The 16,302-nt window shown below is 37.1% G+C and overlaps 1 protein-coding gene across 1 annotated transcript in view; it reads left to right on the forward strand.

The window, feature by feature from the left end:
• Positions 1-1,676: 1,676 nt before the first annotated feature.
• The window catches only part of RTKN2 (rhotekin 2), a 75,376-nt gene continuing 60,750 nt past the window's right edge, over positions 1,677-16,302 (forward strand). Inside the window, exons 1-2 of the mRNA XM_045783435.2 lie at positions 1,677-1,946; positions 8,072-8,268. Of these exons, the coding sequence (XP_045639391.2) occupies positions 1,887-1,946; positions 8,072-8,268 (257 nt within the window). The 5' untranslated portion in view covers positions 1,677-1,886. The remainder of the gene's footprint in view (positions 1,947-8,071; positions 8,269-16,302) is intronic.

Below are 16,302 nucleotides of genomic sequence, written 5' to 3' on the forward strand. Positions count from 1 at the left end.
CCTTTGTGTATTTCCTTTATGAGTCAGGCACTCTACTAGGCTCATGCAGCTCACTTTGGGTAGGGGCTAATTATACCACAAAGTGGTAAGCATAAGAGAGGGGTGTGCATTGGGGGAAGGGTACCTAATGACTTTGGAATTCAGATCTGTGTTTGGAGAGAACGAGGTAAACTCATTGTGTTGGTAATTTTGAGCTGTACACATTTTATAGTTGTGTGTAAGGATATGGGTCATTACTAATGACCCATACATTCCTAATGTAAGGGAAGGGTCATTCCTAGCTGGGAAGCTTCTAGTATCATCTATTCCACAGGGCCTCAAAGAGGCAAAGTACCTATTTGAGAGGACGGGCACTCTTCGTATTTTCAGAAGTAAATCTTCAAACCAACTGCTTAAAAAAGAGCCTTGTGGATAATGTGACCATACAATTTAATATTCACTTTGTCTGGACAAATGAAAGATTGGTGGGACATTGGGACAACAAACCCAAACAGGGAATGTCTCAGGCAAATAAAAAATATTTTCGTCCGATTTATGGAAGGAAAAGTGCCCAAGGCCTTCTATGAGGTGATGGTGGGAGAGTTCATTTGGTTGATTTTGCACTGAGGAGAAAAAATATCAGAAATCAAAGAGGAGTCCTGTTGCCTTTTCAAGGGTAAGTCCGGATAGGCCAGGACAATGGATTATAAGGATCTTAAAAGGGCCAGAAATCTTTAGCACTTCAATTTTTATTTTTAAAGATTCCATACTTTCCCATTATGATTAATAATAAAACTCTTTAAAGAGTCTTTGTATTGGGGGTACCTGGGTGGCCCAGTCCGTAAAGCCTCTGCCTCCAGCTCAGGCCATGATCCCAGAGTCCCCAGATAGAGCCCCATGTAGGGCTCCCTGCTCAGTGGGGAGTCTGCTTCCCTCTCACCCTCTGCTCGGGCTCTCTCTCTGGCTCTCCCTCTCTAATAAATAAATAAATAAATAAATAAATAAATAAATAAATAAATAAAATCTTTTAGAAAAAAGAGTTTTTGTATTGGTCTTTAGGGACAGCAAAAAATGGGGCTCTGGGAAAATAATATGTCATTCGGCTATCACCTTGGGTATCACCCCCCACCTTGGATGATGGTGGGGGAAGGAGTAATGGAAGAAGTATTTTCCAAGAAGAGAATAAAACTGCTTTCAAGAAAGAAGTCTTTGCGAGAACAGACTACTTGGGTGTGTGTGTGGGGGGGTATCTGGAACTATAAAGAAACACTGGGGACAGAAGAGACGTTGTGAAATGCCATGGTACCTCTGCAGCCGGGTTAATAGGACCGTGGTCCCCGAGCGACCCTGTGCTGTGTGATACCGCTGGGAGCAGTGTCCCTCGGGTCTCTGGGAATGAGACCATAGGCTCCTAGTGACACCGTGTGTCCCTGAGTCGTCCGTGAGAACGCAAGGGCTGCAGCCAGCCTCATGGCTGTGGAGGGAGAACCTGCACTGGGATGCAGGCAAAACGCTCTCAGCGCCAAGGGCGTGCCTCGAACACCACTGGCAGAAACCCTGCGCCGGGCCAGGTGCGCTCCGTGGCCAACGCTCTCCCCACCGCTCTGCCCACTCCCGTCCCAGGCCCGCCCACACCCCAGTCACTGCCTTAAGTCGGCCCTCCGCTCCACTTCTCCGCGGGCGCTGAGAGCTAGGGTTTCCGCCCGCTTCCCGCTCCCGAGGCCCGGGCGCGGGGCGCTCCCACTGCGCGTGCGCCCTCCGGCTGGAAGCCCCCCGCGCCCCTCCCCTGCGGCCGGACTTGGTACGGCCGGGACGGCGGTTGGCGTCCTCCGCGGCTCCAGCGAGCGGCGGGCTTTTCAAATCTTACCTTTGAAGGAGTGGCGGAGGCTCTGGCTGTGGCGCTGGAGATGGAGGGGCACACCGTGAGGGGTCCCGAGCTCCGCCTGGCGGGCCTTCCCGCCCAGCAGGTGAGTGAGGAAGGGCCCCGCTTCAAGTCCTCAAGCCACCGTTGTGCCTGGTCGTCGAGAAACCCCCACCCCGCGTCTCCTATTCAGTGGAGGCCGGAAACAAAGGGAAGGACTAGGAGGCCGCACTTTTGAGGCTCCAGGGGAGCTTAGAAATCTCCTCATCCCCCACGGCCCCCGATTTCTTATGGAGGAGACAAACGCGAATGGGGAAGCGATGCCAGAGTTCCGCCGTGCGCTTCCGGGCGCACCTGCCCGCTGCTTCCCGCCACCCTCCAGGGTTTGGACGCCCCCAGTGTAGGCGCTGCAGGGGGAATGGAAGCTGCGGGATTTCCAAGAAGCCCATCCGAGGCCAAGGGAGGACAGTTCGCTTAATACTCGATTTGACGGCAACACAAGTACTGGAGCGCTGTCTACGCAGGACAGAAACTTGAGGAGGCAGGGTGCAGGAGCAAACTTCAGCCTTGGACCTTTAGAAGAAGTTGGTTTGATAGTGGATTCTTTTTGAATTGGATAAGAAAGAAGTTTGATAGCTTACTATTTCGCCATGTAAAATGTGTGTTAGAAACCTTTTTACTTAATAGAGACCAACATTTTTTCTTGGGAAATCAGTTATTAAAATGTTATATTTTCCTCTTAACCGTAATTTGAGTCTTAAAAGAAAACGGATGTCTTTAAGCTGGATCTTCACTATTTTAATATCCACCTTCTTTTACCTACTTCTGAGATAGATTAAACCATCTGAAAATACCAGTTTCGTAGGTCAAAATTGGTAGTCTATTAGCAATTTTACATGGCCCAACCGATAATCTTTGTTTAGAAACCTGGCAGAGCTTTTCCTTAGAAACTTATTGTTAGAAACCTTAGTAGATACAACGTTGTTAGTAAATCTTCAATAATACTGAGAAAAATAAAGCAAGACATTAAGAATCATTATGCAAAGTCCAACTCTTTTATTAGTAATGCTGTTTTATGCCAGCATTTCAAAAATTTCAAACATTTTAATGTAAAATACTTCTTTTTGTCCTATCCCTTATGCACTTTAGGCGTCCCGATTGCTAACAAAATCTTGATTTCTAGTGAATTGGCAATCTGTTGAGGTTTTTGTATTACATAGGTGTTTGTATAGTGTTCGAGTATATTTGTTAAGCTGTGTGCAGCAGTAATATTTAGGAATTATACAGAAGAGAGAGGAGGATAAGGTCATGAAAGAAGTTTAGCTACATGGAATGAAAATAAATATTTAAATATACACAAGGGCTGGGTTATTTTCATGTGAGAAGGTACAGTATTTAATGATTTCTTAGACAGCAAGAAAAGCAAATACTTGAGTTGTGGAATTCCTTCTGTTTGGATCTTGGATAAAAATTGCAAAATAGTAATAGGTTTCAACCTAATATTGAAGGTAAGAGAATTTTGTACTTGACTAAGTGAATTTTTATTTTCTGTTTTTCCTTTGATACTAATGAAACTGCCATCTAATAGGGATAGGACCAAAAATTCTGGGGTGGTCATAGCACTAGGGAAACACTTTTACTCAAACCTTGGAGTCATCTGTGAGCACACACAACGTAGAGTATTGGCTTTGGAGTCAGATTAAGCTCAAATCCAACTCTGCTTGTTGTATAGTCTTGAATAAATTATCTGTCTTTTCTAAGTCCTTAGTTTCCACAGTTGTAAAATGGGCAAGATGCTTATCCCAGAAAGTTGCTGGGAGTTGAGAACCTCTTTAAAATATTTAGCATAGTGCCTAACACTCAGAATGTGCTTGAGAGAAAACTGTTTCTCTTACCATCTTTTGTCCCATTCATCTGAGATGTTGGGGAAGCCACTTACCTTTTCTTACAAATATTTAAGTTTTTGAAATCTTAATAAAAATGAAATTCAAGAAGTAATGCTATTGATGCCAGTGGGCCGGTTTGGAGGACCCAGAGGGGGTCCCACAGGACCAGCCAAGAGGGTCCTTAGCTTCCTGCACATGCAAATCTCACGTGAGCCCGCAGGAGGTGAAAGAGTTTATTGAAGATAGAGAGAGAGCAGATACAGATGAATGCCCAGGAGACTCAGAAAGAAAAGGAACACGAGTCTTGTCTTAGTTTGGGGTCTGAGGGTTTTTATTAAGGATGATGGTCTGGTGTATGTGTCCTCTCAGGCGTCCAGGAACCGGTTAGAACAAAGATGAGGACCCAGGTGTTATTGCTTGGAGCGTGGGTTGGGGGGTGCCTTGGTGTCTAGGTGTTTAGCACTGGTGGTCTGGAATACACATATGGTAGATCCCTCCAGTCATTCTCATCTGGTTCTTCCTTAGAGGTTATCTGTTCGAAAGAAATTATGAACTCCTTGTCCCTTACAAGGAAGACATACTCTATTTGCATTACAAGGCATGTGTAAAGTGGGGTGTGGGTGCAAGCCCTAGCAAGAATAGAAGCAGGAAAAGGAGCAAAAAGCAGATTTTTATGGAGTTCTTCAGTTTCCCTGTCTCATTATCTCATTTCAGTAAAGTAAATGTATACAGAAACACGAATTGAAGAACTCTTTCTCTAATGACATTCCCCAAAATGACCACTGTTAATGATTTCCAGACTTTTTCTGTACATAAACAATTCTTAAAATAACATGCAATTTCTTTTAGAAGAAGGATGTATGCTGTATATACTCTTTTGCAATCTTTTTCATCACGGGCTCTTAGCTAACATGGTTTAACTATATCCATTAAGTGAGTGATAGTTTCTATCTGGATTACTACAGTTGTCTTACTAGCAGCCCAGCTTCGTTTTTTTTTTAAGTCTGTGCTTAGTTTCAAAACTAAGGCCATTTTCTTTGCACTTCCTTTGTCCCATTCTAGCTCTTCACACCTAGTATCTTTATGTTTTCTACATAATCTAGATTTTCACTTTTAAGTCCTTTTCCTATTTCATTTTTAGCCTTGCCTTGTCCATTTATTTATATCAGCCTGACTTTAGATACCTACATGATCAGGACAGTGCCATAAGCTTCATTTGACTTGATTACAAGGTAGCTCTCATTTAGAAAACCGAAGAAAAAATGGCAAGAGGAAGGTTTCCCCCCCATTCTTTGCTCTTTCTGGAGACTTGTTTTCAGACACTTCTAAGAGGGATGTATATAAGCTTTTGTCTTGGGTCCTACTCAGTCTTGACTCTGCCATTACGGTTGAGGCAGCAGCAGTAGGGATTTTAGCTCCCTCCTATTCCACTTTGAGGTGAGTTAGCATCATCCTTGAGTGCTCAGTCTGTGCCCTCGTTACAGGGTCATTGTTCTCACTGTGGATAGCACATCAGCTCTGACTCCAGGAGAACTTTGCACCCCTTACTAACTAAAACTAAGTTCTTTGACTCCATAAAGACTTTTCTGGCTGTAGTAATATCACTTGACCGGAGAGATTTTCTCTGTGAGTGAAGTATAGATGTGTACTAAAGTTGCATGGAGAACACAAAAGTAGCATTCATTCGAAAGCATATATACACTTAACAATTCATCCTACTCATGTCAGCCCTTCCGGATCCACATCCGCTCACTGTAGAACAGGGGAGGTAAGCTAGTTTACTATGAATGTAAATTTGGCTCGGTTAGGGATCAGCAGACTCTTTCTATAAAAGAACAGATAGGTAAATATTTTCAGGTTTGTGGGCCTCATGGTCTTAGTTGAAATTACTCAACTCCGCCACGTAGTTTGAAAGTAGCCTTAGATAATACAAATGGGCATGACTGTGCCCCAGTACAAGTTTATTTACAAAAAGGCAAGCATTGACTAGGCTATATTTTGCTGATCCCTGCTCTAAAGGATAGAACTCTAATGTTAATATGTTGGATATATCTCATTTCCTTAATGAATATTTAACCTTACAAATAAGGTAATTTAAAAAAGAAGCCCTAACTTTGCATTTCATTTCTGCACTATTTCCCAAGCCTCTATAATTTTATAGTCTTTATTAATAAGTGATGAAGAGCAGACCATCTTCATTTATAAGATGGGAACCTTAGAATCCCAAACCGATTCTTTAATGTGTTTGTGGCCACCTACTGGTTCCTTAAGGTTGTTGCAACTTTCCAGATTGCTATGGAATTTCAAGTCCTACAGCAGTGGATCTCTACCCTGGTGTACATGAATCACCAGAGGAACTTTAAAAAAACAGCAACAACAAAAACTCAGACTCCACCTCCAGGGAGTCTAATTGTTTTGGGGTGAGTCTTAACTTAGGTACTTTTATAAGGCCCTTCCTCTCCCAGAGATGATTCTAATATGCAGCTAGCTTTAAGAACTGCTGCACCGGTTCAACCGGCTGCTTCACAGTAATATTTAAAAAGCAAAATTGAATTTAATGGAAGCAGATGGTATTTGTTTATATTTGAGTTGTGCGGTAAAGCTATTCATCCTGGCTTGACATTGTTCCCTGTGTGCACTCTCCAAAGCTAACCGGCCTGCCAGAGCTTATTTCTATAGACATATGGGTCACATAGATAATTATTATAATTAATTATTAATTACATTAAAGAAGAATTTACTTTGGGACTGACAAAGTCATAACAAGATGAAATGGAATTGTTGAAATTGAGCCATGTGTAAAGAAGGAAAACCAGTAAATGACTACATTTATATAGTATATCAGTTTTGAGTTCTACTACTAAAGAAGGTTTTTATGTGGTAATTACATGATGTAATTACAGAAAGTAATTAAACAGATCCGTTTTTCTGCATGTGAACAGTGCATTTGATTGATTTGGATAGTCAAGTTAAATCATCTATTGCAACTTCTCTTTTAGGGTAATTTTCGTAGACTTGCTCTCCTAACTTTTAGGTTTTCCTTAGAAAAGATTGTCTTTTTAATATCTGGAACTTCTGTTATTAGATTCCATTTACATTTTTTTGTACAGATTTTGATCCAGTTAAAAGGTAAATTATAAGGATGGTCACCTTACTTTTAGAAATAGATATGCTGGAGCATTATTATGTTTGTAATATAGTAAAGAGTATGCAATGATTTATAATTTTTTAAAAAGCCACTGTGAATTAAATCAGAATAGTACGTTGCAGTTTATAGAATTTTAATGTTACATGTGTAACTTGTATATAGAACCAGGCCATTACAAAATCATTGTGTGGAATAAAAGACTTTCAGAACTAAAGTGATTTAGTAGTTTCATGATGACTCTTAAAACTAAAGTAAACATATCTAAAAATGTATTCTAAATCTCTGTTCCATCCAATAGCTAAAGCTTCTGACATTTTCTGGGCACAGTGCTTTCACTCTTGCTTCTGAGATTTTATTTACATTGGCTTATCATGGCCGCTAAATCTTAGTCCCTTTTCAAGCATCTTCTCCTTTAGAAATTTTTTCCTTGGTTAATTCAGTGTAATTAACCACATTTTGCCATTCCACAAAACAACTTATATAATATGTGCATGTGCTATATTGCTTACATTAGTTACTATGTTATTGTATTAGATTCCTGAGGTTGTCCTACAACAAATTACCAAAACTGGGTGGCATTATATATATATGGCAGGCCCATATTCCTGCTAAGGGCTGTGGGAAGAATTCTTCCCTTGCCTTTTCCAGCTTCCGGTGGTTGCTTGGTGGTCCTTGGCTTGTAGACTCATTACTCCTATCTCTACTTTAGTCTTTGCATGTAGTTCTCTGTGTGTGTGTCTCTTTCTTCATGTGGCTTTCCTATAAGGACACCAGTCATTGGGTTTGGGCCCATACTACTCCAGTATGACCTCATCTTAACTAATTATATCTGCAAAACCCTATATCTGAATAAGGTCACATTCTGCAGTTCTGGGAGGACAGGAATATTTGGGGGACATTATTCAACCTTGTGAAATTATGCTAAGGCTATGTAATGTTTCTCACCCTTGTTTCTGTTCTTTTTCTCCACTAGGTTGTAAAGACTTCCTAAAATAAGAAATTAAGGTTTTGCAAAGAGCATTTTCAGACAGCTATATCTTTTGTGCTATTATACATTAAAACTTTGTTACTTTACCAATATGTTATAACATTAAAATGATGTCTAGTACATTTTCCATCTATTGGGGTAAAAAGAAATGTTATAATTTTGAATTTTTGCTATCTTTTAAGAATTCTTTTCTCTCTTTTTTTTTTTAGGATTGCAGCATTCAAGAAAAAATAGATTTAGAAATTCGAATGCGAGAAGGAATATGGAAAATCCTTTCTCTGAGCACTCAGAAAGACCAGATCTTGCACGCAGTTAAGAATCTCATGGTATGCAATGCTCGAATAATGGCTTACACATCGGAGCTACAGAAATTAGAAGAACAGGTTGCAAATCAAACTGGAAGATGGTTAGTAACATAGTTTTCCTATGGCTTTTAATGTACTCAAATATTTGAATAAGAAAGCAATATAATTTAATTTTAATGTCAAATATCAAATCACCAAACTTTAAAAAAAAAAATACACCAAAGTAGTCTCTGATATTATAAACATTTTGGCAGTAGAATTCAGAGTAAACATAATATTATAGTAGCAGTTTTCACTAGGAAGTTTTGTTGTGTTCCAGATTATAAAATGAAGTGGTTAAGAAGCAAGAACTGAGGGAATATTTTAAAAAGGACCAAGACTGGGGCCCCTGGGTGGTTTAGTCAGTTAAGCCTCTGACTCTTGATTTTTAGTTCAGGTCAGGATCTCAAGTTTGTGAGAATGAGCATCGCCTAGGGCTCCACACTCAGTGGGAGTCTGCTTGAAATTCTCTCCCTCTCCATCTGCCCCTTTCCCCCCATGCTCTCTCTCTCTCTCAAATGATAAATAAATAAATCTTAAAAAAAAAAAAAAAAAGGACCGAGACTGATAGTTGAGTATATAGAATTGTGAATTAAAAAAAAAAACAAATTGCTTTAAAAAATGCTAATAAAGAGGTACTAGTTGAGAGTAATGGAAACTTAGGTGTAGACATTGAAATGCACACTCCTTTCATATGGTGAACATAAGTCCTAGAGAGACAAGCAACCTACTCAAGGACACGTCACTGGCTAGCGACAGAAGCTAATGAGGGGTTGCTTACGATTTGCTAAGTATCTTCTGGTCCTTGTTCTCTCTGTTACTCTGTGCCGCCATTTTATATCAGGTCTAGGATTTGTATATGAAATTTACATCCTATCCCATTTACAATGCCAAGTGTTCTTGAACCTAAAAATTGACTCAACTTTATTGGTTTCTTTTCTCATATAAATGGTCCTACATCAGCCATTGTTGATCAGTGCTAAAGCTCTAGCCCTAGTGAAGAATTTCTTGTTATACCTTAGTGGCCATTGTATTGTTCACAGTGCACTTCTATTAAATTCTTGAAACATAAAAACACAGGTTACAGAAGGAGATTTTTGTAAAAATAAAATGTTGATGAGATTGTGATATAATAAAGACTTGTGTACAAAGTAACTATCTTTATTTGCTGTTCTGCTTTCGGATAGCTACTTAATCTTTTTGTGCCTCAGTTCCTTCATTACGGTTGGCAAGATAATATTTACATTTTGAAAATTAAGATTACATTAAAAACCTAATCTAATACTTTTTACATAATTATTATTCAGCAACTATCAAATAATTTTCATTATTATTTATCCCTGACATTATAAAATGAAATTATTCTTGTGTCATAATTTAGGAAAATATTTTTTTAGATGGGCACACCTTGGTTTAAGTCAGTGCCTCTCAAACTGGGTCACATATATCACTGAGAGTACCTGATTATGTGTCAGGAGGTATACAAAGCCATAGGGTAAATATGGCATATCTTCTTTATAACCATGAGATTTTAAGATAAAACATGAGAAATTTGAAACTGTGGTATAATTTGGGTTATTCTACTCACAGAGATATATGTTCTCCCCCCCAGCCTTTTAAGGACATTTTGTCAGAAGGGGGTTGTTTCAGTGGAAGAGTTGGAGAAGCACTGGTTTAAGTACAGGGTGGGGGTGTTATACACAACTAATGAATCATCGAGCCTTACATCGAAAACCGGGGATGTACTGTATGGTGACTAACATAATATAATAAAAAATCGTTATTAATAAAAAAAAAAAAAAAAAAATAAGTACAGGGTGGGACTAAACACTTGCTATTACATCATCTCTCACAGTTACATGAAATACTCCTCTGGGAATCATATCTGTCCTCCACATTTATGTTCTTTACGTATTTTTAGTGAATTGTGAATTAATCATTTTCTTAATTTGGTAGTATGACTTTTCTAAAATTACTGATTTAGAAAAATGTTAAATAAACTTAATCCTCATTGGATTGATAGAAAAAAGATAGGAAAAAATATTTGGGACTCTCAACTGGAAATGTGTGTGATTTTCAGTTTCTTTTTCTTTCTTTTTTTTTTTTTTTAAAGATTTTATTTATTTATTTGACAGAGAGAGAGAGACAGCCAGCGAGAGAGGGAACACAAGCAGGGGGAGTGGGAGAGGAAGAAGCAGGCTCATAGCGGAGGAGCCTGATGTGGGGCTCGATTCCATAACGCTGGGATCACACCCTGAGCCGAAGGCAGACGCTTAACAACTGAGACACCCAGGCTCCCCTGATTTTCAGTTTCTTTAGGGATTATCTTCATTAGATGAAAATAGCTTTGCTGCTATACATACATTTATATTTGTTTATAATTCCTATACAAAATTTTCTCCCTTAATTATAAAATTATTTCTTTAAAGAAATCTGAATATTCTCTATGAATTCTTTTGTTTACAATTCCATTTTATCATGTGTAGATATAACCTGATGTCACTGGTCAAATATAACTAGAAACTATAATACTTCTTATTACATAAAAATGATCTAAATATTAAGGAGAGTCTTATGATAGTTTTTCAGTTTCTGGAAGAAACTTATGTAAATTATGCCATTTGATTAGTCAGTCAAATATTTACTGAATACTACCTGTAGAACAATTATTAAGTACTGTGTTGGTATATACAAACTCAACAGAATTTGTCAAAATATGAGAATATTTGTATGTTGAGCAGTCAAATATTTTACCTTTAGAGACTCAGTGTTCTATTCCTTAGCTTGGTTTTGATAGTCTTTAAGGTAGAAAAATGCTTTGTTTTTACACTGCTACCAGAGTTAAAATGGCATTTTAATGAGTCTACTGCCTACCTCTAGTCTATCTTCTCTAGAATTTTAATATAAAATATCAAGAAATGAATATATCTAGGCTTTGTCAAAGAAGAACCAAGTCAGTATGAAATGGTAGGCTTGAGGAAGATCTGATGAAAGAATTGTATCCGAATCTTCTAGATTGTGAAGGATGGATAGAGTTTGGTTGGGCGAGTAGGAGGAAAGCAGCATTCCAAGGAAGAAAAATGGCAAAATAAAAGGTCTGGGTGAAAGATGACCATGAATTATTTCAGAGCAGTGATGAGATGTGTATGAGTTGAGGCTCAAGATGAAGCCAAAGTTGAAAAGCAAGGGGGAAGCAAGGTTCAGGAACGTTTAGAAGGCTGGTTAACAGTTGTTAACTGACAGATTTCCAGGTGCCGGATATTATCTTAAGGTGTGCACAGATATCATGTTACAAACTGAGAGAGGAATAAACCTCTATTAAAGACTTGGCAACTGGGACTTTGCGGTATTAGATAACTGTTTCAAAGGACATACAGTGACTATGTGGCTAGGACGTGAACCCAGATGACCCAAAAGCCTAAGGATTGCTCACCCCTACAGGAAGTTAATGGGTGTTAACAGACAGCCTTCTAGGTGTCAAATAATTGTGCTAAGGTGTTCACAAATGTCACATTATAATCTGAGAGTTTAAACCTCTTCTGAAACTTTCCAGCATTCTTTTTGTCACCTTCATGCCTATTCTTAAGTTCTGACTTTTGTTGGCTTCTATGCTTTCAAGTATTGTCAAGTAGTATTCCTTACTTTGTTCAGTTTTTTTAGCCAACTTTTTATTAGGAAATTTCATATGTAAAAACAAGAGTAAGAATAGTATGATAAAAATTGTAAGAATAATATATTCTCTACCTTGATGGACCAGTTAGTAGTTACCATAGAGGTTCATCTATTCTCCCTTCTGTCTTTGTATTATATGTAGACACATGCACATGCACACACATTTTTGTTTTGTATTGATCCATTTGAAAATAATTTGCAGACAACATGGCATGTACATCTCAATGGTTCTAAAAACAAACATTCTGCTACATAGCCAAAATATGATTACCATATGTAAAATATTAACAGTAATTCCGTAGTAATCATCTAATATTCAGTCTGAATTCATTTTCAGCTAGTTCTTAAAAGAAAATCCTTTAGAGTTGTTTTCCCAAACCAGAACTCAGTCAACGTTCATGTAGTACATTTGGTTATGACTCTTTATTTTCTTTCAATCATTTAACTTTTTTATAAAGACTTCTTGCCATTAATGCTTTGTAGAGTCTACACTTTAAAAAGATATCTTTTAAAAATATCCTGCATTTTCTATTTATTTAATTATCTCTTTATAGTATCATTGACCCTTTTCTCCTAATTTCTGTTTTTGCTGTATCTGGAATTTCGGTCTAAAGGCTTATTCATAAGACTCAGGTTAAGTATTTTTTTGGCAAGAATCTTTTGAGGGGAGGTTGGGTACGATCTGTGCTGCCAATGTGAGTGTGGTGGTACGATAGCTGGTGTTAGTTACCACTCTGTGTGCTACAGTTCTGTCCCTTGGTTTGGATGGTAGTTGCCTGAGTTTTCCTTTGTAATATAATGGTTTTTCCTTTGCAATTCATAAGTAATCTTTGGGACATTATATTGGGACTAGGAGAATATCCTCTTATCTAACTAGCTTTCACTTAGGGGTTATATCCATTTATAATCCTTGCCTACCTTATTATAATGGGGTTTTTAGTGATTATCTAACCCTATTATTTTTTCTACACTTTGTAGCTAATCTTCTGTAAGGAACGGCATTGCTCTCCTTTCTGTCTCCATAGATTCATGGATTGTTATTTATTCAGTGTGTTATCATTTATAGTCATTTATCTTTTGATAGATAGATAGTCTCAAATTTGTTTGATGGAAGTTCCTTCAGACTCACATCTTTATTCTTTTGACTTGCCTCTATTAGTCCTTACGAACTTCTTTACTTTCTAGCACAAAAAGATTACCCAGGCTTATCTTGTATCTTCTGTGCCTCACACCTAGAATCACCCATTTGTCTAATGTGTCTGGTTCCCTTTGATGGTGAATGGTATTTTGAAATCAAGATCTGGGCACTGGGTGTGCCTATTGTTACTGGGGATCACTACTTTTAGACCTTTTTAGAAGACATAGCTATGGGAGTGACTTTTTAAAAAATTACGAGTTTATATTGATATTTGTAGGTTTTTGTTTTCTTGAATTATTTTATATTTATCTTTTTTCTTATTCTGAAAATCTTAATTCCTAATAACAGTAATCTATCCCCTTATTTGTTTAATAATATGGTAATGTAAAGTAGTTTCATAATTTTAGTATCAAAATTATTACTGACAGTAAACCCAGCTAGGCAAGTTCAGGATTTCTTTGCAGTTCTTTTCCAACATACAGAAGTTACGAAATTTTCCAACATACAAAAAAGGTTGAAAGCATTGTACAATGAAGACTCATATACCCACCACCTAGATTCTACAAATAATATTTTAACTACATTTGCTTTATTCTAAATTCATCCTTCTGTTCATCCACTAATTCATCTTTTTTGTGATGTAATTCAAAGAAAGTTCTTGTGCGTGTGTGTCTATGTACATGCAAACATGTATACATTCCTGTGGATAGACAGGAGACCATGATTAAAAGTTATTGAAAATGATCTTTTTCTTTCTGAACGGTTACGTTATCAGTTTCATAAACAGAGTCATCAATTTTTTCAATTTGAATTTGCATTTTTTTTTTAACCCTTGGAATAAATTCTACTTCTTGGATACGTCCTGTTTCTTTTTCTCCAACTCTCAATTAGTAGTAACTACCTCAGCCTCCCACTCTAAGGGGCAAGGATTGTTAACTGATTTTTTTTCCACCATAGGTTTTGCCTGTTCTAGAACTTAATATAAATGGAGTTGTCTAGTATGTACTCCGTTTTCTCCTTCACCATAATACTTTCAGGAGTCATTATGTAACCAGTGATTTGTTCCTCTTTATTGATAAGTAGTATTCCATTGTATGAATATACTATGGTGCCACTCCCTTATAGTGTTGACTCTTCTCTAATTTCATTTTACTTTTGGTTGCTTGCCAGTCCTTTCATGTAGTTGTTTAAGTAGTTTTTCCGGTTTTTATATTGTTTTCTGTGGGAAATGGAAGAGGAAGAGGTAGAGTTTTTCTAATATGAGGTACTAGGACATTACCAAAAGAGGAATTCGTTTTGTATATTGATCAAACAGATTTTTATTTTTTCTACTTTAAGGAATATTTTGTAATTTTCTTTCTGGCTTAATATAGCCAATTTTCATAACTTTCATGGGCTTTTAAAGTTATGTTTCTTTTTACCATGATGCAAAGTTTAATATACATGTTCAAAAGATCTATGTTGTTGATTGTTCTTGAAGTTTTCTATAGGGCTACCTCGGTGGCTCAGTTGGTTAAGTGTCTGCCTTTGGCCCAGGTGATGATCCCAAGGGTCCTGGGATGGAGTCCTGGATCAGGCTCCCTGCTCTCAGGGAGCCTGCTTCTCTCTCTCCCACTGCCTCTCCCCAGCTGTGTGCATTCTCTCTCTCACTCTCTTTTTTCAAATAAATAAATATAATCTTAAAAAAGAATAAAGTCTTCTATAACCTTGCTTATTTTTTGACCACTTGAACTGTCTTGGACTGAAAGATAGGTTGAGATTTTTTAATTAAGGTTTTTCTGTCTTATCCCTTGTATAGCTGGTACTTTCTGTTTTATGAAACATTTGGTATCTTTGCACTTGTTACATACATATGGTCAACTTTAGTATTGTTTAGTGTTCTTTTGTTGCTGTTGTCTCAGTGCTTTTTTAGACTTGAATTCTGCTGTTGGCTGTTAACAACAAGATCATAAACCCACGCATTCTTAGTGTTTGCATTTGTTTGGTTTATCTTTGCCCATCTCTTTATTTTAGCTTTTATGAATCACTTTGTTGGAGGTGTGTTTCTTGTGTTCATCTCAGAGCTGGGTTTTACATTATGAGCACATCTGAAAATCCTTTCTATTTACATTTATATTACTGATATATTTGATTTTAGCTTTGTCATGTTCTTTTAAGAATATAACATATAATATATATGTTATATATATATTACATATATAATATAACATATAATATAACATAACATAAGTTATGTTAACTTATGTGTATTGTAATTGTTGTTTGTCTTTTAGTATTTGGTCTTATCTTCTCTGCTCTTTTTTTTTTTTTTCTTATTTAAGAAGTGTTTTATTGGTTATAGTAGTTACTGGAACTTTATATTTAAAAAAAACTTTATACTGGTAACTTTAGAATGACTTTAGCTTTTTTTCCCCCCTGACTTAGGCTTTTACTATTTTGTTTTTCTACTTTAAATGATATCATTTTGTTTTCACTTATCATCTGTGGGGAGATCAACGAACGTATTTTCCCATTTTTCTTCTCTATTTTTCTATTTTATTTTGTTTTATTATTATTTTCTAGGCTGTATTCTCTTTCCGCTGAGTAGATGATATTCACATGCTAATCTTGTACTTGTGTCTCACCTTTGTTTTAGTCTTCGCCCTATTGAATATGTATAATGTTCACTACTTGTCCTTTTGTTTTACTTTCCAAAATCATCTCTTGTTTGGAGAAAGGTTATGACCTAGTAGATTTCTCAGTGTGAGTATAGCTTTCTTCATATTCTCTTATGTTTAAAGTGCTTTTCTTTAGTGTATGAACTTAAAAAACACAGCTTGGCTGTGTACAAAATCCTTGGCCAATGCTTTCTTTCTTGGAGTTTCTTAAAAACCTCACTCCCCTGTTATCAAAAAATCTAATGTCTCATTTTCTTTCCTGTGTAAATGACTTGGTCTTTCTGTCTAGAGGCTGAAAATACTTTTCACTATCTTAAAGTCTGATAATTTTATTGGAGTATGTTTAAGGCTGAGCATTTTGGCTCGATTAGTACTCTTTCAATGTGTAGATTCATTTCTTTCATTTTCAGACAGTTTTCCTGGAGTTACAGCCTCTAGAATAAAGCATTAAGTGTCTCATTATTTTGTTTTTCTTTTTTAAAGGACTCCAATTACACATAAGTTGGATCTTCTTTGGCTGTCTTCTATGTCTATCTCTTTCTCTTTGATGTTTTAAAAAAATCTTCATCTCATTTTTGTCTTTTGGCTCTTTTCAGTCTCATCTACTATGTCCCTTAATGATTATCAGT

This window comes from Ursus americanus, chromosome 6, assembly GCF_024610735.1.
Source record: "Ursus americanus isolate L20-20 chromosome 6, mUrsAme1.1.p, whole genome shotgun sequence".
Lineage (NCBI taxonomy): Eukaryota > Metazoa > Chordata > Mammalia > Carnivora > Ursidae > Ursus > Ursus americanus.